This window comes from Orycteropus afer, unplaced genomic scaffold (genome assembly GCF_000298275.1).
Source record: "Orycteropus afer afer isolate SDZICR_OR568_19922 unplaced genomic scaffold, OryAfe1.0 scaffold00083, whole genome shotgun sequence".
Classification (NCBI taxonomy): domain Eukaryota; kingdom Metazoa; phylum Chordata; class Mammalia; order Tubulidentata; family Orycteropodidae; genus Orycteropus; species Orycteropus afer.
In genome coordinates, this window is record NW_006921670.1 from 6,538,054 (window position 1) to 6,560,213 (window position 22,160).

At 43.5% G+C, this 22,160-nt stretch overlaps 2 protein-coding genes across 2 annotated transcripts in view; one reads left to right on the plus strand and one right to left on the minus strand.

Moving 5' to 3' along the window:
• DESI1 (desumoylating isopeptidase 1) overlaps positions 1-16,017 on the minus strand; it is a 25,400-nt gene extending 9,383 nt beyond the window's left edge. Inside the window, exon 1 of the mRNA XM_007941710.2 lies at positions 15,930-16,017. Within this exon, the coding sequence (XP_007939901.1) occupies positions 15,930-16,017 (88 nt within the window). The remainder of the gene's footprint in view (positions 1-15,929) is intronic.
• Positions 16,018-17,321: 1,304 nt separating this feature from the next.
• XRCC6 (X-ray repair cross complementing 6) overlaps positions 17,322-22,160 on the plus strand; it is a 32,653-nt gene continuing 27,814 nt past the window's right edge. Inside the window, exons 1-2 of the mRNA XM_007941711.2 lie at positions 17,322-17,400; positions 20,085-20,197. Of these exons, the coding sequence (XP_007939902.1) occupies positions 17,322-17,400; positions 20,085-20,197 (192 nt within the window). The remainder of the gene's footprint in view (positions 17,401-20,084; positions 20,198-22,160) is intronic.

Genomic DNA, 22,160 nt, shown 5'->3' on the forward strand with positions numbered 1-22,160 from the left:
AAAAAAAAAAAAACTTGATTTTTTGAAGGTCCCATTCATCTAGTTCATCTTCAATTCTTTGTGCACTTTGGGTTATGCTTGACAATCTATTTATGCCATAAATTAGGGCCCCTAAATTTGCCCCTTGTTTTTCCTTGAGGAACTTTATAGTTTTAGGTTTCACATTTAAGTCTTCGATCCATTTGGAGCTCGTTTTTGTATATGGTGTGAGGCACAGATTTTGTTTCATTTTTTTGCAAATGGATATCCAGTTTTGCCAGCACCATTTGTTAAAGAGACTATCTCTTCCCCATGTAATGGATTTCAGCCTTTTGTCAAAAATCAGCTGACCATAGATCGATGGCTCTATTTCTGGGTTCTCAATTCTGTTCCACTGGTCTATGTGTCTGTCGTTGTACCAATACCAGGCTGTTTTGACTACTGTGACTGTACAGTACGTTTTGAGATCTGGGAGTATGAGACCTCCTCCCCTGTTCTTCTTTTTCAATAGTGCATTGCTTATCTGAGGTCTCTTTCTTTCCCATATAAAGTTAGTGATTGGTTTTTCCATATCCTTAAAGAATGTTGATGGGATCTGGATTGGGATTGCATTGAATGTATAGATTGGTTTGGGTAGTACTGACATTTTTACAATGTTCAATCTTCCTATCCACAAACATGGTACGTTCTTCCATTTATGTAGATCTCTTATGATTTCTTGGAGTAGTGTTTTGTAGTCTTCTTTGTACAGGTCTTTTGTGTCCCTAGTGAGATTTATTCCCAAGTATTTTATTGTTTTGGTAGCTATTGTAAATGATACTGATTTCCTTATTTCTTTTTCAGCAATCTCTTTGCTGGTGTAGAAGAATCCAACTGATTTTCATATGTTGATCTTGTATTCCACCACTATGCTAAAATCTCTCAATTAGTTCCAGTAGTTTTTTTTTTTTTTGCTGAGTTTCTTGGGTTTTCTATGTATAGGATCACATCATCAGCAACTTGGGGATAGTTTTACTTCTTCCTGACCAATTTGGATGCCTTTGATTTTTCTTTCTTGCCTTATTGCCCTGGCTAGAACTTCCAATACAATGTTGAATAGAAGTGGTGATAGAGGGCATCCTTGTCTGCTTCCTGTTCACAAGGGGATGATTTTAGTCTCTCTCCATTGAGAATAATGTTGGTTGTTAGTTTTGTAAATATGTCCTTTATTATGTTGAGGAATGTACCTTCTGTTCCTATTTTGCTGAGAGTTTTTTTTTTTTTTTTTTAATCAGGAATGAGCGTTCGATTTTATCAAACACCTTTTCTGCATTGACTGATACGATCATGTGGTTCTTTTCCTTTGTTTATGTGATGGATGACGTTGACTGTTTTTCTAATGTTGAACCATCCTTGTATACTTGGTATGAACGCCACTTGGTCATAATGTATTATTTTCGGGGTATGTTGTTGGAGTCTACTGGCTAGAATTTTGTTGAAGAGTTTTGTATCTATATTCATGAGAGATACTGGTTTGCAGTTTTCATTTTTATTGATGTCTTTGCCTGGTTTTGGTATCAAGGTTATGCTTGCTTCATAAAATGAATTTGGGAGGATTCCATCCTTTTCTATGTTGTGGAATATTCTGAGTAGGATTGGTGTCAGTTCTTCTCTGAATGTTTGGTAGAATTCTCCAGTGAAACCAGCTGAGCCAGAGCTTTTTTTGGTTGGTAATTTTTTACAACCTGTTCAATTTTTTCTTTTGTTATGGGTCTGTTTAAATTTTCCACCTCAGTCTGTGTTAGTTTAGGTAAGTAGTATGTTTCTAGAAATCTGCCCATTTCTTCTAGATTTTCAAATTTGTTAGAGTACAGTTCTTCATAGTATCCTGATATTATCCTTTTAATTTTTGTTGGTTCTGTTGTGACACTGCCCAATTAATTTCTTATTCATTATTTGTATTCTCTCTCTTTTCCTTTGTTAAATTTGCCAGTGGTTTGTCGATTTTATTCATCTTTTCAAAAAACCAACTTCTAGTCTCACTGATTTTTTCGAGTGTCTTTCTATTTTCTGTTTCATTTATTTCTGCTTGAATCTTTATTATTTCTTTTCTTCTGGTGACTGTAAGCTTTTTGTGCTGCTCTTTTTCTAATTTTTGGAGATGTTGGGTTAAGATGTTGATTTTGGCTCTCTTCTTTTTTGATGTATCCATTTATTGCTATAAATTGGCCTCTGATCACTGCTTTTGCTGTGTCTCAAAGATTTTGATATGTTGTGTTTTCATTCTCATTTGATTCAGGGAATTTTTCAGTTTCATTTTTTATTTCTTCTGTTACCCAGTCATTTTCAAGGAGTGTGTTGTGGTAGTTAAGTTTTTGTGTCAACTTGGCTGGGCCTGGTTGAGTGGCTGGGCAGCTGGATGTAGTATTCCCTATAATGAGACTGGTAATCAACTCCATGGTGGAATCTACTGTGAGCAGCTGAGTAGCTGCCTTTGGGTATGTGGTCTGCTTCCTGTGTATAAGAAACAGCTTTGGGAATGGTCTCTAGTCTATGGCATGCTTGGAACCTGGATGTAGCCGTGTCGTTGTTCAGCAGCCTGCTATGCTCTGCCGACCTTGGGACTTACAATGGACTTAAGTTAATGGCCTGCCGTGTGGTTTGGTAACATCAGGATTGTGCCTTTTTACTTGTCAACCTTGGGGCTTCTCAGCCTCAGCAGCCAGCAGCTGTCTGAGTAAAGAAACACCTCTAGCTTCAGTGGGCTGAGAGCAGGAGGCAGAGCTGGACCCCAAGGTTGAGGGGCTTTTACCTAGCCCCTAGAGCCTGGCACTTTGAACTTGGACATAAAGCCTCCAAATTATAAGAATAAGCTCCTGTTTGTTAAGGTCATCCCATTTGTGGTATATTCTTGTCAGAGCGGCACTAGGTAACCAGCAGTGTTATTCAGTTTCCGTGTGTGTTTGCTCTTTTTCTGTTGATCTTCCTCCTAATGTTGATTTCTAATTTTATAGCATTGTGATCTGAGAAGAAGCTTTGCAGTATTTCAGTGTTTTTACATTTATTAAGGCTTGCTTTGTGGCCTAACATATGGTCTATACTGGAGAATGTTCCATGTGTACTGGAAAAGAATGTATATTGTACTGTTGTTGGGTGAAGTGCTCTGTAGACGTCTATAATGTCAAGTTGGTAATTGTATTGTTTAGTTCTATGTCTTTTTGTTGAGTTTCTTTCTAGTTGTTCTATCTTTGACTGAAAGTGGTGTATTAAAGTCTCCTACTATGACTGTGGAGTCATCTATTTGTCTTTTCAGTTCTGTTAAAGTCTGATTTATATATTTTGGGGTTCTTTTGTTGGGTCCATAGATATTTATTATGGTTATGTCCTCTTGTTCAATCGATCCTTTAATCATTACATAATGTCCTTCCTTGTCCACTCTTCCTGCTTTAAGGAGTTCAAAGGCAAATGGTACATACATAAACAAACACAATGTTAAGAAGCTCTATAGTAGTGATCCAGATAACATACGGTGGTATACAAGAGCCATCCTTGTGAATACCACTGAATAAGTAGGGGGCAGAAGTGGATGTTTCTGTCAGAAGGGAACAGTAGGTGCAGATGTTCAATGAGAAGAGGACATGGGTCCTGAAGGCAGATCGGAGAGTGCAGTGATGGTGGGAAAAGGAAAACTGGCTAGCAGGAGTGCCAGCAAAGCTGCTTGGCCTGAGACTGAAGGCTGTTGTTCACTGGCACACTGTGGGGGAGGAGCGCTGAAGGCTGCAGACAGTCGAGGGCCTCTATCAGATCCATGTTTTTAGAAGACAGCAATAGTCATAGGACAGAAGATGAATCAGAAGAGCTGAGAGTAGACTAGAGGGGAGGAGGCCATCGCAGTAGTCCTGGGAGATATTAAACAGCAATACTACCGGTGAAGGGGCTCTGGGGGCACAGTGGTTGAGCACTTGGCTGTTAACTGAAAGGGAGGTGATTCAAGCCCACTAGTCGCTCCATGGGAAAAAGATGTGGCAGCCTGCTTCCCTAAAGATGACAGTCTTGGAAAATCTATGGGGCAGTTCTGCTCTGTCCTATTAGTTGGAAATGACTCAATGGCAATGGTTTGGATTTTGGTACAAGGTATGAAGAGAAGGGCAACGCAAGATGTAAGAACATCAAACGTCATGCACTCAGTTTTGGTTTTATAATTTGACATTAGTTGTTTGCTGACTGCTTACTGTTGCTCTCAGTGTCTTGCCCTGTGACTTTCTGAGGGTGGAACCTAAGCACTGTGCAAGGGGAGTGACATGTTTGGGCTTCCCCCTTTGTGTGTAAGGTATGCCATTTCCTTTCCAAGGCAAATTATGGAAAGTAAAAGAAATATCTTGTTCCTTCAAAAAAGCTTTTGAATGACATAACATCAGCCACGTTTTCCTCTTTGGAAAAGACAAAAGAAACCATGGCTCCTCCATGACACCCTGCTGATGGCTCAAACCACAAAACCAAACCAGCCATTTGGGAGTCAATTCTGACTCATGGCAACCTCATGTGTAGAACGGCACTCCATAAGGCTTTCAAGGCATGACCTTCTGAAGCAGACTTCCAGGCCTTCCCTCCGAGGTGCCTCTGGGTGGGTTCGAAACATCAATCTTCAGGTTAGTAGTTATGCTGAACTGCACCACCCAGGAAGGACGTAAACTGATAGCTCAGCACAGTGTCATCAGAGCAACTTCCCTGAGTCTAGGTGTCTTCAGCCCAGAGCGCTGTGAACAGTAATCGTGCAGATAAAGCTGCCAGCAGGAGGTGCGGAGAAGCATGGTCAACTGAGGTATTACCAGGTAAAATGGCCTCTTCGGGGGTAAAAAGCGAGTCTTCCAAAAGATAAAATGAATTCTTCTTCAGAATTGAGGTGCGGGGTGTAAAAGCTAAGAAGAGATGTGCACATCCAGCACACTAACATGAATGTTACATCTGTTTACGACAGTTCTTGTATAGCCAGGCTTAAATGGAATAACAAAGGAAGATGAAATGTAGCAGGATTCTTCCTCTCCTCCAATTCCAGAGACTAATATGCTTTTCACTGAGAGATCTACTCTGGCCAACGAGAGAACATGAACAGAGGGATCCTGGTCAGAAGTTTCTGGGATAGGCCCCTATAGACCATGGGCCAGGCCCTGTCCTTACTCAAACAGAGCTGACATTCCAGGGGTGGATCGGAACTGGACTGGACGCCAAAGGGGCGTGGTGACCCATGTAGGACAGGCATCTTCAAATGTTAGGCTCTAAAGATAAACTGGGTTGGATTCCCACCTCTTCCACCCGACTCTAAGCAACCATACTGCGTCTTCTCTTCCTGTTTACTATGTGTAAAATGGAGAGATCAACACTGCGTTTTTTAAAAAATAGTTTATTATCTTTGTTGTTGAGAATATACACAGCAAGACTTCAGGTTTCTCCATGTACAATTCAGTGACGCTGATGACATTCTCCGAGTTGTGTAACCATTCTCATCCTCCTTCTCTGAGTTGTTCCTCCCTGGTTCACATCAACTCGCTGCCCGTGCCTCCTCGCTCATGTCTTGAGTTGCTGTGGTCAATTGGACCCCACGTGGACAGATCTTAAAGAGCGCAATGCTTCAGGCGTTCTTCACCAGTTAAGCCAAACCACTGTTTGGTTTTAAGAAGATATCGGGGATATGTGAACTGCTGTATGGAAAGTGAATTTGCTCTGTAAATTTTCACCCAAATAACAATTTAAAAAAAAAAAAAGAAGAAGAAGAAGAAGATATCAGGGGATATTTTTAGTTGAAGGTTTAAAGATGAACTCAAGGCAGCCATCTCAGGGGTTCATCCAGCCTCCATAAATTCTGGATTCCATATGAATTTGAAATTTTATTCTGCATTTCCCCCCTTTTGATCAGGATCCTTGTATAGAATCTTTGATCCTATGTTTAGTAAGTAACATTGTATTTTAAACAGTACCAATGTGCTCTTCTGACTGCTGTTTATGAAACAGCTTGCTGTCTAAAAGGCAGCATGTTTTGAGTAATTCAATCAGTTAAACTAACGTTTATTGAGTGCCTGTTAACCAGAAGGCTGGAGGTTCAAACCCACCAGCCACTTCTTGGAAGAAAAGACTGGGCAATCTACTTCTGTAGAGATACCGCCTCGGACACCCAAGGAGGGGTTGCTATGAGTCGGAATTGACTTGATGGCACACAACAACAATAATATTCTAGGCACTAGGGATATGTTGGTAAACGAAAGAGACAAAAATCATGGCACTTACGAGGTAAGAGAGGGAGATGATCAATAAAACATGCAAAATAAATCAGCGAATCATATGGAACATCAGCAATAATGAGGGTCATAGAATAAGAGCAGGATAAGGGTACTGGGAGTTTCAGGTGATCAGGGCAGTCCTCTTTGAGCAGAGACCTGGAGAAGGTTGAGGGAGAGAGCCATGCACAGGCACGATACCCCAAGTGTATGTACAGGACTGTAAGGAGGTCAATGTAGGTGAGTAATAAGAGATGAGCAGAGTCACAGAGGACAGACCATACAGAACCTTGTAAAGTCTGATAACTTGTTTAAGCCAGAGTTGTCCAACATAGTCCACTAACCACATATGGCTATTTAAATTAAAATTAAATAAAAATAAAAATTCAGTTTCTAGTCATACTAGTTACATTTCAAGTGTTCACTGGCCACATGTAGCTGTGGTTACTTACTGGCAACAGTAAGATTACTATCCTCACAGCAAGGTCTAGGGGACAATGCTGCTTAAACCTTAGTTCTATTCTACATAGTAAGTGTCTACCTCATAACATATCCAGGATTGAAAGAGACAACATAGTACCTGGCACATGGGGCACCCCCACTTACTTCTTTTAGGTTTCACAATCTGAAAGCTTCATGGCTGCCCTTATGCTGTTGTTGCCGCTATTGGGTTGATCCCGATTCACTGTGACCTCGTGTGTACAGAGTAGAATTGCTCCACAGGGTTTTCAAAAACCCACTGTTGCGTCAATTCTGACTCATAGTGACCCTATAAAACCAAAGCCACTGCCACTGAATGGATTCCAACGCATAGCGACCCCCTGTGGGCTTCCAAGGTGGTAAATCTTTATGGAAGTAGATTGCCCAGTCTTCCTTCCACAGAGTGGCTGGTGGGTTTGAACCTCCAACCTTCTGGTTAGCATTCAAAATGCCTTAGGCACTAAGCCGCCAGAACTCCTTAGTGACAATATAGGACAGAGTAAAACTGCTCCATAGGGTTTCCAAAGCTGCAAATCTTTGTAGAAGAAGACTGCCACATTTGTCTTCTGTGGAGCAGCTGTAGGTTCAAACCACTGACCTCTGGGTGAGGAGCCTAGAGCTTAACCACTGTGCCACCAGGGCTCCTCTCCTACCCTTTTACGTATGTGTCTATTTCCCCTATAAGACTACAATTGCTTCAAAGGCAAGGACAGTTTCTTATGCATCTTGATAATGCTACACCAGGTGCATTATTCTGTTTACTTGTCTGACACAGTGCTATTGAGGCCAAAGTTCTTAACCTGAATCTTGGCTGCCTGGCTTGTTATTCAAATGACTCTGCGTACTGCATGCCGGTCTACTACTGTCCTCTCAGATGCCCACGCTCAGTGACCCAGGAGGACAGCTGGCAGGTACAGATCTATCAGCTCCAACCCACTCCTACTAAAATAATAGATATTTAGAAATGGGCCTCAAAGATCATCCGGTCAGTTACCTGACACCTAAAAAACAGCAGGATACAAACCCTGCTTTAACCTTTTTACATACTCTGTATCAATCACTAAAATTTTCCTGTAAGCTAGACACTTCCTCCTTAGTCAGCTGCATCAGGGTATACTTAAGATCTCACTCATTCAAACAGTGTTGATGGGGACAATAGAAAACAAGTTATCTTAGTTGTTGATTCTTTTATTTACTCATCCATTTATCAAACACTAGTGCCAACAACACTTAACGTGGGTTCAGTGGGTTACATGCTTTCCTAACTTAGAATAATCATGGTTAACCTTACTTGGCTGAAAGCAAAGAATACCAGAAAGATGTTTATTTGTGCTTTACTGACTATGCAAAAGCATTTGATTGTGTGGATCACAACAAATTATGGATAAATTTGAGAAGAATGGGAATTCCAGAGCACTTAATTGTGCTCATGAGGAACCTGTTCATAGACCAAGAGGCTGTTGTTTGAACAGAACAAGGGGAAACTGTATGATTTAAAATCAACAAGGGAATGTGTCAGGGTTCTATCTTTTCACCATACTTATTCAATCTGTATGCTAAGCAAATAATCCGAGATACTGGACTATATGAAGAAGAACGTGGCATCAAGATTGTAGGAAGACTCATTAAAGACTTGCAATATGCAGATGACACAACTTTGCTTGCTGAAAGTAAGGATGACTTGAAGCGCTTACTGATGAAGATTGAAGACTACAATCTGCAGTACGGATTATACCTCAACATAAAGAAAACAAAAAATCTTCACAACTGGACCAATAAGCAGCATCACAATAAATGGAGAAAAGATTGAAGTTGTCAAAGATTTCATATTACTTGGTTCTACAATCAACACCAATGAAAGCAGCAGCCAAGACACCAGACGATGCACTACACTGGGGAAATCTGCTACAAAAGACCTCTTACAAGTGCTGAAGAGTAAAAATGTTTCCTTGAAGACTAAGGTGCACCTAGCCCCAGCCATGGTATTTTCAATCACTTCATATGCATGTGAGAGCTGGACAATGATAAGGAAGACTGAAGAAGAACTGATGCTTCTGAGTTTTGCTGTTGGCAAAGAATACTGAAAGTAACATGGACTGCCAGAAGAATGAACAAATCTCTCCTGGAAGAAGTGCAGCTGGAATGTTCCTTGGAAGCGAGAATGGCCACACTTTGTCTCACCTACTTTGGTCATGTTGTCAGAAGGGACCATTCCCTGAGAAGGATATCAAGCTTGGTGAAGTGGAGGGTCAACGAAAAAGGGGAAGGCCTTCAACAAGATGGGCTGACACAGTGGCTGCAAGGATGGGCTCAGGTATGGCAAGGATTGTGAGGCTGGTACAGGCCTGGGCAGTGTTTCGCTCTGTTGTATGTAGGGTCACTATGAGTTGGAGATGACTTGAAGGTACCTAACAACAACATGGCATCTCTAAGTAGTCAAAAACTCACTCACTGCCAGCAAGTCAATTCTGACTCATAGGGACCTCTATTGGGTTTCCAAGGCAGCAAATCTTTATGCAAGTAGACTGCCCCATCTACCTTCTGTGGAGCAGCTGGTAGTTTTGAACTGTTAACCTTCTGGTTAGCAGTCAAATGCCTCAGGCACTATACTACCATTGGTGGGAGGACAGGGCAACCATTTATTAATGTCATTTTACAAGTGGGAAATAAGGATGCAGTTTATTCAACATAAAAACAGGCAAAGCAGGACATGAAGGTGACGATGTTAGAGAAGCTTGGCTAGGCCTATCAGGGCAGCCATTGCTGACCCATGCTGGGAGGCAGAGAGCAAGGGCCATAGCACTGGAAAGAGGGGACTGAATTTGATTTAAAAAGTTTTTGGCTAGAGTGGGAGTCCGTGAGTTGGGGATGGTGGTTTGAGATTGAAATAGGGCATAAGGCCATTTCAGGACATGAATTAGGCTCAATGTGATATAAGCGCACCATAGAAGCAGATTACTTTCCCACTAGGATTTATTCAGCAAGCTGGAGAGCAGGTGGGTCCGATGGCCACGTGTCTCCAAGCTTGTTCACACAGCCAATGCATTCATTTGGAGGGCTCTGGAGTATGTGCATGGAAAACAAATGAAGACACGGACATTGGCACTGTTTCTCATCAGAAATAACCAAGAATGCAGAGGGAAGGCTACATGAGTCAGAGGATCCAGAGAGTGATGATTTAAAGCCAGGAAGGGAAACACTCCATCCACCTCCTCAGCAATTACGATGAGGGAGCTTGTGCACGCAGCCATACACACTGGCTGTAGACTACGCTTGAGAGCAGCACCTGGCACGGTGTTGTCACTAAATATAGTAAGTCTATTAGTAAGTGCAAAGTGCATGGTGACGGGACTCCAGGGGCAGGGCCTCTGTGCAGGCAGTACTTTGTCCCAGGGACAGGGACATGAAATACACTCGCTCATTGGTGTAAATCGTATATAGACCAAGCTCGCCTGCTAGATTCCTTGCCCAGTGAGAGGAAACGCTTTTCACTGGCTGACTGTTGGCTGCTTCTGTTGTTTGCACATTATTGGCAATGTGAGGAGTTTAGTGTTAACTTAAATCAGCTTCTTCTTCCCTGGGCCCAATGAATAAATGTTGAGTCTAGGTGGGAAAAGGTAAAAAGAAGCATTTGTATAACATAAGTGGGCTTCTACAGTCAATATTTTAAAAAATGCATATTGGCAGAGGGCTTGCCCCTCTCTTTGGGCACAGAAAGGTTAGTCATGAAATCAAAATGCAATCTGTTCTCGAAAAGGGAGAGGGTATTTTTAATTTTCAAAAAAAGGTAGGTTTAAAGCTACTTACTATTCTAGTGCCTTGAGGCCAGTGCAGGATTCTGTCCTAGAATGTTTGGTCATTCTTTCCCTCAGGACAGAGAGGGTTCATAGTAGTGATGGCTCGTTTTATTAGTCAGCCCTTGCAGCTGTGCTCTGGGTTAGGTCTGCAACATCTAACCATTCACCAGCTCACCATTTACTGAATGCCAAGCACTGTGCACCATGCTGGGGGTACAACCCAGACTTCTTACCTCCAGAGACCTTCCAGTTCAGTTGAGGAGAGGGGTGTGGACACGGGAGAAAACAAGCAATTATAAAATAATTGCACATAAGAAGGGGCATGGACAAAATGTGGGGTGGGAAGACACAGCCCAGGGAAAGCTCCCTGGAAGATGACATTTCATTGAGCCCTCAATGATGAGCATAAGTTAGCCAGGCCAAGAAACGGGGACATAAGTGTTGCTGGTGGTGGTACTGGGGGTGACAGCCTGCAAAAAGCCTAGAGGGCGTAATGAGAATTGAATGTTGTTCAGTCCTGGGGGTGAGAGGGTGCAGAGAAGTCCTGCTACAGGATTAAGCTCTAAGGTGCTAAGGTCTGCACTGTACAGAATGAATTCACATCTCTCCTATGCACCTAGAATGGTACTAATAGATACTACCATTGGGAAAAGTAAGGAAGTAAGTCACTTGAAACGTTTTCCATAGAACTTAATTCTCTTGTGGAACCCACTGAGAAAGGCTGGTGTTGAGCATCAAGTATGATGTGGAGGCAGGTGAAGCTGGAGAATGGAGAGAGAAGAAGGAGCAGGATCGTGAAGGGCCTTGTAAACCACATTAGTTTTCATTTTGCCATAAAGAAACTGCTTGACGGATAAAAGAAAGTTCACACAATGAACAATAAAAAATTCAAACAAAGCGTAACAGATGGTATGAAAACAATGAAGAAAAATCCTCAGATTCAGATAAATTCTTAATCTTCACGGCTAAGTTCAAGTCTCAAAACATTCCTACAAACTAAAAACCACAGACCTGTTGCCATCCAGTCGGTTCTGACTCACAGTGACCCTACTGGACAGAGCAGAATGGCCCCATAGGGTTTCCAAGGTGTAATCTTTATGGAAGCAGACTGCCACGTCTGTCTCCCTTGAAGTGGCTGGTGGGTTTGAACAAGAGACCTTTGGGTTAGCAAGTGAGTGCTTAATGTTTATTGAGTGGGTTCTCTGCACTGGCCACTGGGGACACAGTGAGGAATGAAAGTCTCTGCCTGTAGGAGGTCATGGTTCTTCCTGAAGCCTCTTCTGACCTGTCCAGCCCCCATGGCTCTTCTTCTCTCCAGGCCTAAAACAGTGACTGCTCACTCACTCATTTTGTCTCATCTTCCTCCCAAAGAGCAGCTGATAGATTTGAACTGCTGACCTTCTGGTTACCAGCCAAATGCCTTACCCACTATGCCGTCACAAGTCCTTTTAACCTTTTCTCTACTATTACCTAATGTTGCATGTGTGCATATACTTTAGGGAAATGAACTCCTGGAGGACAGAGTTCATGTCTTGCATTTTTTTGCTCTTTGTACTTTAGAATGAAGGAGCCCTGGTGGTGCAAGGGTTAAGCACTCAGGTGGTAACCAAAAAGTTGGGAGTTTGAGCCCCTCAAGTGATCTGCTACCGTAAATAGGGCACGAGGCCATTTCAGGACATGAATTAGGCTTAACGTGATATAACTACGCTATGGAAGCAGATTATTTTCCCGCTAGAGCAGGTCTATTCTGTCACACGGGGTAGCTAGGAGTTGAAATCGACTTGATGGCACCTAACAACAACTACAGAACGGAGCAAAGAATGGAGCATAGAGTAGACTCTCTAACATTCATGGGCTTGCATTCTGCTAAGACACTTATATTCTATTTCCCCAAGTCAGCCTTTTGAACTTGGAACAATTTTGGGATAGGCTAGAAAAGAAAAAGAAATGTAATCTTGGGATACATGCATGTATACAACACTTCACACCAGAAAATATTCAACAAATATGAAGTACCTCTTACCACATTTTTCAAAACACAAAACACTGCATTTCTTTTGAGGTACTTAAGTACCAAAAGAGGTCAAGAAATTTAAAGAGCAGCCAAATTATTAAGAGGAGGAAGTGAAGGACAATTATAATAGGCAATTATCTTAGGCAACTGGTGACTATGGGGAGAAAAAAAAGGTGTAATCAAGCTGTCTGCCCAATTAGAACACCATGGATAATCTGGGGACCATTTTCATGGCAAGTGAAGGTTATGAAACAGAAATACCTCTATGGGGGGGGCTGAAAACTGAGCAGGGTAAAATGGTGGTATCTACATGGTTTTGGGGAACAGGAGAATTATACTGGGTGTTATGCAGTCCAACCATGAACCACAGTGGAGCAAGATGAGGTCTTATAATGGGGAACTGACACAAGTGAAGAATGAGAGTCGCCCTAAATGCAAATGAGTGTTTCCCTGCTAAGGAGGTCACACTAAAAAGATAAGACTTCTTTAGTTTGGAAAAATGAAGGCTAATAGGGATGATCATAAATCCTTAAGATTATGAATGGCACATACACATTGAATCCAGATTTTTCTTCTCATCCAAACTTGAAGCACTTGGCCAAGGATGCCTTTATAACTCTGAACAAGGTACCTAATTTACATCAATTAAAAGGTACAGGTCAGGTAGCAAAATGACTGAGAACGTGAGCTCTGGAAGTCAGCTTGCCTGTAAGCTCGATAAATGCCAGTTATTAATATATTTCCAGAATTCATTGTAAAAATCAAGGAACACATTGATTTTTTTAAAGAGTCAAATATGTTTAGGAATGGGAGATCAATATATGGCTACTAACAGAACTAAGACACACCCAATTTTAAGGTTAGTGGTGTCTGTATGGGATGATGGAATGCACATTTTCCATAAGCTGAGGATTTATGACTAGTAGAAACTATGACTGTTAGCTTTGATAACCCTTCATGTCTTCAAGACATGACTTTTGCAAAAGGCATAAAGCAATATGGGATAAATCAGAAACATCACTGTGATCAGATGTGCCAACCTGGTGAAGTTCCTACTGGTTGTGGCTTTGCAGGATTTTACATGTATTTAAAAAAGAAAAAGAAAAAAAAAAGTCCAGAGCTATCACTTCAGCACTGGTTATAGCCCTGCCCCCTTCATCCAGGATACTCCACAAATGCCTTCTTTCAGTTCCAGAACCGGGTCAGGGTCTTTCCTATCTCAGGCCCTTTGCACATTAACTCCTGTCTTTTCCCACCTTCTTTGTGACTACTCCTTCCTGATCCCTAAATTCCCAGCTGAAGGCACTCTTCCTGCTCCCCTTGTTTAAAGTAGGTTTCTCTCCTTAATTCCTTTCTCAGTGGCCAGTGTGCTTCCTGTACATCCCAGCACTTAGCACAACTTGTAATTATTGTATTCTTTGCTTATTTGTTTTTACTAATGTCTCCTCCATTAGATAGCTCCATAATGGCAAAAGACATGCTTTAGCTCTTTACAGCATCCTTGTTGAACTTAGCACAATGATGAGCATTTAGTAGGCACTCAATAAATGTCTGCTGAACGCAGTGATGATCCCTAACGTCTTTTTCAGCTAAAAATAACCATTAAGTATTTTTATGCAAATAATGTTTCCATTAGGCCAGAACTGTTTTATTCAATTTCATTATTTAGTATGTTAATCTATAGGGCCAAGTTATTTAGCTGGGTGCAGTTATTTGTGAAAAAATACGTAATAGAACAAAAAATATCCAGTATAAAGGGGGGAGTTTTTACTTACTTTTAGGCCTAGGAATTCCTCTTCACTATCATCAAACTAACCAAATGGCTCTGTTCCAACAAGTTGAGTTCCTACCTGACTGATGTAATCTATTAATGACTAACACCTTATTCAAACAGTGACTTTGTAAGTTTTGATTTCAGATTTGCCTTACTCATTGTAGCCATTAGTGATGTAGGCCCAAACTTTTGTCCCATACTGGGCTGGTGACTTGAGAATTACTTGAGGAATTTATGAAAAACACAGATCTTTGGATCATATGCAAAGAGATTTTGATTGAGTATTTGTGAAGTCAGGCCCTGGAATCCATTTATTTAAGTCTGCTTATTTGAATAAGTAATGCATGCCTGTAGTACAGGATTCAAAAGGCAAGAAAAAGTTTACAGCAAACTTCCACTTCCACTCCTGTCCTTACGCTATCAAGTTCCCTTTTCCATAAATTACCACTGTTACCAATTTCTTGCGTCTCCTTCTAGATAATTACTTATTTGTGCACACATGCTTTTACTTTATGTACACACCGGCATATTTAAGGAAGTGTTCTAACCTTGCTTTTCCTTTCTCATTTAACCATGTATGTGGGAAATGGAGGTATCTATATTTTTAACAAACATTCTAGGTAATTCTGATAATGAAGCCAAACAGAAGAACCATTCACTGGACCAGAGTTAAGAGATTTACATTCAACTCAATACCACCCACTAGAAACTCAGGACACTTAAAAGATGCCCTCAACAGTCCTCCTGTTTAGTTGGCCTCTGACTCCTTATCTCACCAAGAACAATATTCTCCAATGTCCCTTAGAAACCGCGAAAAAGTAGCCATTCCAATGGGTGTTGCCAAAGGTGCTTCATTTTCAGCTCCTGGAATCTGGTCCTGCCTAATACCACGTGAAATGACCCACTTGACCATTGCCATCTTACACAAGGCATGCTGCTATCTGAGCTCTAATGAGAATTGTCCTACACTGGACTAGAGCTGACTCTCTCCTGGAAGTTAAGCAGCGGAACTACTTTCCTTATTAATCCTACCGACCCCACAGCATCCAATCCTCTTCCCTGAATTGCTTTCTCACCGTCCGAGCCAAAACAATGAACTTAGATACACACAGTCAGGCTGAACTTGGTGAATTCTGGAGTTCCGGCCCCGGTGCCCCCCACCCCAGGGACTGCAGACGGAGCTTCCTCTCGGAACACAGGGCAGGCTCTCCAAGGGCCACCAGCGAATCTCCTCCGCAGTGTTCCTGTCACCACGCGGGGCACCGTGCGGCCGGCATCCCCCTCTGCCTGAAACGGCGCGAGGAAGGAGGCACAGAAATGGAATCCGCGGCGCCGGAGCTGGCTTCCCCTCCCCATGGCTGAAGGGGCTCGGAAAGTGTCTCTGCCCCAGCCCCGGCTCGGGGAAGGCGTGACTTCTCCATCCCTTCTCCCCAGACTTAAACGTGAAGCCGCGGAATTGGAGCTCAGAGCACCCAAACCCTGGACCCCTCCTCCACGCTTTTCTTCTATTTTTAGTACGGGAGGGTCCCCTGGGCCCGGTGTCCCACCCCCCTCCCCCCGAGCCGTGGCCCAGGCCTCCTCCCTTGGCCCGCCGGCCGGCCCGGCCCCCTCCCGCCCGCCTCCAGCCCCCTCACCCAGCATGATGGGGCTGAGCCGCCGGGCCAGGCCCTTAGACAGGTCGTACACGTAGAGTTTCACCGGGTAGAGATTCGGCTGCTCCATTGGGACCCGTGGCGGCGGCAGCCACGATGTCCCTCTGACACCGGGCAGCGGCTCGGACCTTCCCGTACCCGACGGGGTGGGGTGCAGAGGGAGAGGGGGCAGCGAGCCCGGGCCCGGCCTGAGGGGCGGGGGAGAGGCGGCCCTGCGCTGCTCGCGCCCCCACACCCGCCACCACCGGCAACGACTACTGTGAGGTGACAGAGCCAGGACTGGGAGGGTCTGCGCTGAAGAGGGGGCGGGGGGCGGGGACGCACTTTCGCGCATGTGCATAGCATCCTGACCGTCAGGGAGGGGCGGGGTTTCGCGGACGGGGGCGGGGCTTTATCTGAAGGGGTTGGCTTGACTTCTAGACATTTGTGGAAATAGCTTTGGAAAAGTGGGCGTGTCAGCTTGACTAGAAGAAGCGCAGGCTAGGCGTGATGACGTTGGGGGCGTTGATTGGGAAAAAGAGCTGGGGCTTGCGCATGCGCTGCGCGCCACTTTGGGTCCAAGTAGCCGCTTTCTGCAGTAAAGGTAGGCAAGGATGGTTTACGGACTGTGGAAGTTGTTCGCTGGGCATGATTGGCTTCTTCTGGCTTCACCCACTCAGTCTCACATGCCTCGCCGGCCTCGCTGTCGGCCCTAAGTGCTCAGATATGAGTTATAGAGAAACACCGGAGCTCACTCCCTCTTCACGGGGCGGCAATGCCAGGCCTTTGAGGGCCTCCTGCGGTAACTTCACTGGGCGGGACTGGCCAGGGGTTCAGGGTTTGGGTGAGATGAGGACGGAATATTCTAGAGCGGGAATCCTTCACAGTCCAGATGGCGCCCTGTGCGGGACAGGAACGCAGGGGTGGGGCTGCACTCGCACATCGACCACAGCGGCCACCCCGGGCCACCACCGGCCCTGAAACGTCTATTAAACACAAAAGACAGACTCACTGCCGTGAAGTCGGTCCCGACTCATAGCGACCCTTCCTTGGGTTTCCGAGGCGGTATCTCTAAGGAGGTAGATTGCCCAGTCTTCCTTCGGAGGAGCGGCTGGTGGGTTTGAACCGCCAGCCTTCTGGTTATCAGTCAGATGCCTTAGGCACTATGCTAGTTATAAGGAATAGTTAAAGTGAGGCTGTTGCTGGGGTGATTCCCATACCCACTTACCCCTGCACCAACTACGGGGAGCTGTTGAGGCAGCTGGATCCAGTATTCCTCTTGACTAATCCGAGTCCTTAGGACAGCTCAGAGGAGCGTCGGAGTAGATATTCCTTCGGTTTAATTTTTCTTGTCAATGACTTTAACCTTCTTTCTCCTAGAGAGCGCTAACGACGATGTCAGGGTGGGAATCCTACTACAAAAACGAGGGAGATGAAGAAGAAGAACCACAAGATGACAGCCCTGAAGCAGGCGGTAAGGGACACAAATGTAGTGCTATTCTCTGTGGGAGAAGGACGTCCCCTGCCTATCTACTGGGTGGCTTTTGCTGTTTAATGGACCACTCTTTTCTCCCCAGATAATCCCAAACCCTTTTCTTCTTTGAACTTTACTGAGCAGCCATAGACTCATCTCTCAGGTACAACTCTAATCTATAGGACATCCCTGGCCTGAAATTTCTGCTTCTTGTTAGGTGCTCTCAATTGGCTGCGACTCCACGTGACCCTGTTTACAATAGAACAAAACACTCCTCGGCCCTCTGCCATTCTCCCAGTCCTTGCTATGCGTGAACCCTTCACTGCAGTCACACGGTGTTGATCCATCTTGTTGAGGACCTTCCCCTCTTTCGTCGACCCTCCACCTTACCAAGCTTGATATCCTTCTCCAGGGAATGGTCCCTTCTGCAACATGACCAAAGTAGGTGAGACCAAGTCTGGCCATTCTTGCTTCCAAGGAGCATTCCGGCTGCACTTCTTCCAGGACAGATTTGTTCATTCTCCTGGCAGTCCGAGGTATTTTCGGTATTCTTCATCAACACCACAATTCAAAGGTGTCATTTCTTCTGGAGTCTTCCTTATTCATTGTCCAGCTTTCACATGCATATGAAGTGATTGCAAAATACTATGGCTTGGGTTAGGTGCACCTTTGTCTTCAAAGGGGAGTTCTGGTGGCATAGTGCCTGTGGTAGTTCAGTTTGTGTGTCAGCTTGGCTGGGCCTGGTTAAGTGGCTGGGCAGCTGGATGTAGTATTCCCCATGATGAGACTGGTAATCAACTCCACAATGGAGTCTGCTGGGAGACCCTGAGTAGCTGCTTTAGGGAATATGGTCTGCTTTCTGTATACAAGCAGAAGCCTTGGGGAATGGTCTCTAGCTTATGGCACGCTTGGACCCTGCATATACCCGTGTCTTTGTTCAGCAGCCTGCCATGCTCTGCTGACCTGGGGACTTACAGTGGGCTTGAATTAATTGCCTGCTGTATGGTTTGGTAATGTCGGGACTGTGCCTTTTTATTTGTCAACCTTGGGTTTGGCAGCCTCAGCAGCCAGTAGCTGAGTGAAGAAAAGCCTCTAGCTTCAGTGGGCCAGGAGCTGGAGGCAGAGCTGAAGCCCAAGGCTGAGGGGCTTTCACCCAGCCCCTATAGCCTGGCACTTTGAACTCAGACTTAAAGCCTCCAAATTGTAAGAAGAAACTCCTGTTTGTTAAGGCCATCCCATTTGTGGTATATTCCTGTCAGAGTGGCACTAGGTAACCGGTATAGTGCCTAAGGCATTTGACTGCTAACCAGAAGGCTGGCGGTTCAAACCCACCAGCCACTCCTCAGAAGGAAGATTGGTCGATCCACTTCTGTAGAGATGCTGCCTCAGAAACTCAAGGAGGGGTCGCTCTGAGTCGGAACCTGACTCAAAGGCAGTGAGTTTTTTTTTTTTTTTCCTGGAGTCTTCAAAATGAAGTCTTTGCTCTTAAGCATTTTAAAGAAGTTCCTTGAAGCAGATTTGCCAAGAGCAATATGACGTCTAATTTCTTTATTGCTGCTTCCATGGGTGCTGATTGTGTATCCAGGTAAAATGAAATGAAACTGCTGGGCTCTGGTAAATTGACAACTATTGAGCTCCAATAAGTTCTACTCTGTCCTATAGGTTCACTTTTAGTTGAAATAGACAGCAATAGGTGAGGTCAGCCTCCAGGTTTGGGAGTGTTACATTCAGACAACACAGTAACACATAGAGCAAAGAGAAACAGAACAAAAGGGGTACATGTAATCTACATTCTCATTAATTTACTTCCTGGATATATATATATATATATATATATATATATATATTTTAATGTTTTTATTCAAAGTAAGAAAAAAAATAGGGAATATAAAAAATAAAGAGAAAAGTTACTATAACTACCACTCTAACACAACCACTCAGGAGTTCTGGTAGCGTAGTGCCTAAGGCACTTGACTACTAACTAGGATGCTGGTAGTTCAAACCCACCAGCCACTCCTGGGAAGGAAGGTTGGGTAATCTACTTTTGTAGTGATACTGCCTCGGAAACCCAGTGAGGGGTTGCAATGAGTCAAGTCCGACTCAACGGCACATAACAAGAACAACATGGTATAGTCATGCAACAAATAAATAAAAATTTGAATCAGATTAAGCCTGTGTGTAGGCCCTTTATAGGAAATACAAAGGAGAGAGGAATTTATTAATCTACACCAAAACGATGCAGTCAGCAAAATCCACAACATGGGAAACTCCATGACACAATTTCCTGATTCTTCAGCAAATAAATTGCAAGGGAAAAAGGATGGAGGGAGTATCTACAGATAAAGAGGCTTCAAAGATGTTTTAAAAAATAAGAAAACTAACGTTTAGGGATATACACTCGTATGACAAAACGAAATACAAAAGTAAGGAAGTGATTACCAAAAGCCAGGATAGTAGTTACTCTTTGAGGGGGTACTTTTATGGGGGTGGGGAGTATGTTTATGTGGAGGTCTTCTGCAGTGACTGGCATGGTTCCATTTCCTGATGTGGGTGGTGGTTTTAAGGGTGTTTACCTTATAATTATTCATCAGGCTGCATTTTTGTCTTGTGGGCTTCCTCTGTTTATTTTATGTGAATGATATACACGAACACAAGGACAGATATTTCATTTTTTTCCCCTATAGGTGAATATAAATACTCAGGAAGAGATTGTTTGATTTTCTTGGTTGATGCCTCCAGGGCCATGTTTGAATCTCAGGATCAAGATGAATTGAGTCCTTTTGATATGAGCATCCAGGTAAGATACCTTTTTATTAAGTAAAACAGTTCCCCCAAAATGTGTTAAAACCATGTTATGGATTGAATTGTGTCCCAAAAAAATAGGTGTTATAAATCTTTCTCTCCAAGGAGTGTATCTACCTCAGGTGAATGTGCGACTCATATGCTGGTCTTTTGTTTGGCTGGAAGCCACAGGTGTGGGTTCAATTCCAGACCTGAAGGGCAGCTAGGGGCCCTAGTCTCAGTGGTTCCACCAGGTTCTATCAGATCAGCAAACCTGGTCCCCCTTTTTTTCCTCCCCCCAAATGATTTTAAGTTTTGTTCCACATTGTTCTCCCTCTCTATCCAGGATCTCCTACATAGATCCCCTTCCAAGTGGTTGACAGTGGTAGCTGGGCACCATCTAGTTCTTCTGGTCTCATAGTCGTATAGGCTGCAGATCAGATGGTGTACCAGTCACTGGGACTAATTCTTTCCATGAATCTTTGGTTTTCTTCATTCTTCTTTGCTGTGGACGAGGAGAGACCCATCATTGCCTCTAGATGGCAGCTATGTGTAATTTCAAAAGGTTTATGGAACCCTTGAAGCCTGAAGACCTTGGAAAAGCTGTAGTATTGTTGTTAGGTGCCGTTGAGTTGGCTCTGACTCATAGCGACCCACGTCCTCACTATGCTTGAGCCTATCATTGCAACTACTGTGTCAGTCTGTCTCATTGAGGGTCTTTCCTTTCTTCACTGCCTCTACTTTACCGGGCATGATAGCCTTCTCCAGGGAATGGTCCCTTCTCACAGTATGACCAAAGTAGGTGAGACAAACCTGTCTGTTCTTAACTTCTAAGAAGCATTCCAGCTACACTGCTTCCAGGACAGATTTGTTTGTTCTTCTGGCAGTCCATGGTACTTTGAGTGTTCTTCGCCGACACCACAACTAAAAAAGTCCTTGATTCTATGACTAAACATAATGTAGGTTCTGCATTTAAGGAGAGAGTGACTGTGGAAGAAGGTGGGTTAGAGGCTCAGGCTGGACATGGGTGGGGTTGAGGTAGGGGATTACCACAGTACATTTATTCCTCAGCTTTGCAGGATCTGAAATTTAGTTTTGTCAGTTCACTCAGAATTGAACAGGCTCCTAAGGACTGACCAACGCTTATGAGACAGTGATTTACCAGATGCTGATACTGGTTTATAAGAATGGATAGTAGATCTTTCCTGTGACTGTAATACTGATGTCTTTAATTGGTTAATTAAGCAAATTTTATTTGAAAGGATGCCGTTAGTACTTATGGATTGATTTTAATTATTTTATATACATAAATCTGTTTCCTGGTGTCAGGATAGTCAAGGAGACATTAAATGACCTGTCTAAACTTAAACAACTAAGTAAGTAGTGTTGGGGGGACTCAAACATTAAGATTTTCTGATTGCACTACAGAGCTTTTATTTATTTATTTTTTTAAATTGTTTTTTTGAAAACACATAGCAAAGCGGCACCATTTCAACAGTTTGTACTACCCGTACAATCGTTGACATTGATGACATTCTGTGTAACAATTTTCACCTTCCTTTCCTTCCTCCATTAACATAAACACACTGTCCCCTAAGGTTCCTGTCTAACCTTTCAAGTTACTGTTGTCAGTTTGATCCCATAGAGATCGTTCTTAAAAGAGCACGGTGCTCAAGGCAGACATTGTACTAATTAAGCTAAACTGTTGTTTGTTTTTCAGAAGCCATCAGGGGATATTTTTGGTTTAAGGCTTAAAGATTATCTCAGGGCAGTAGTTTCAGGGGCTCATGCAGTCTTCAGGGCTCCAAAGAAGTCTAGAGTTGCTGAGAATTTGAAATTCCGTTCTGCATTTTTCCTCTTTTGATCAGGATTCTTCTATTGAATCTTTGATCAGAATGTTCAGTAATGGTAACTGGACACCATCCAGGTCTTCTGATCTCATGGCCAAGGAGGCATTTGTTTACGGAGGTAGTTAACCA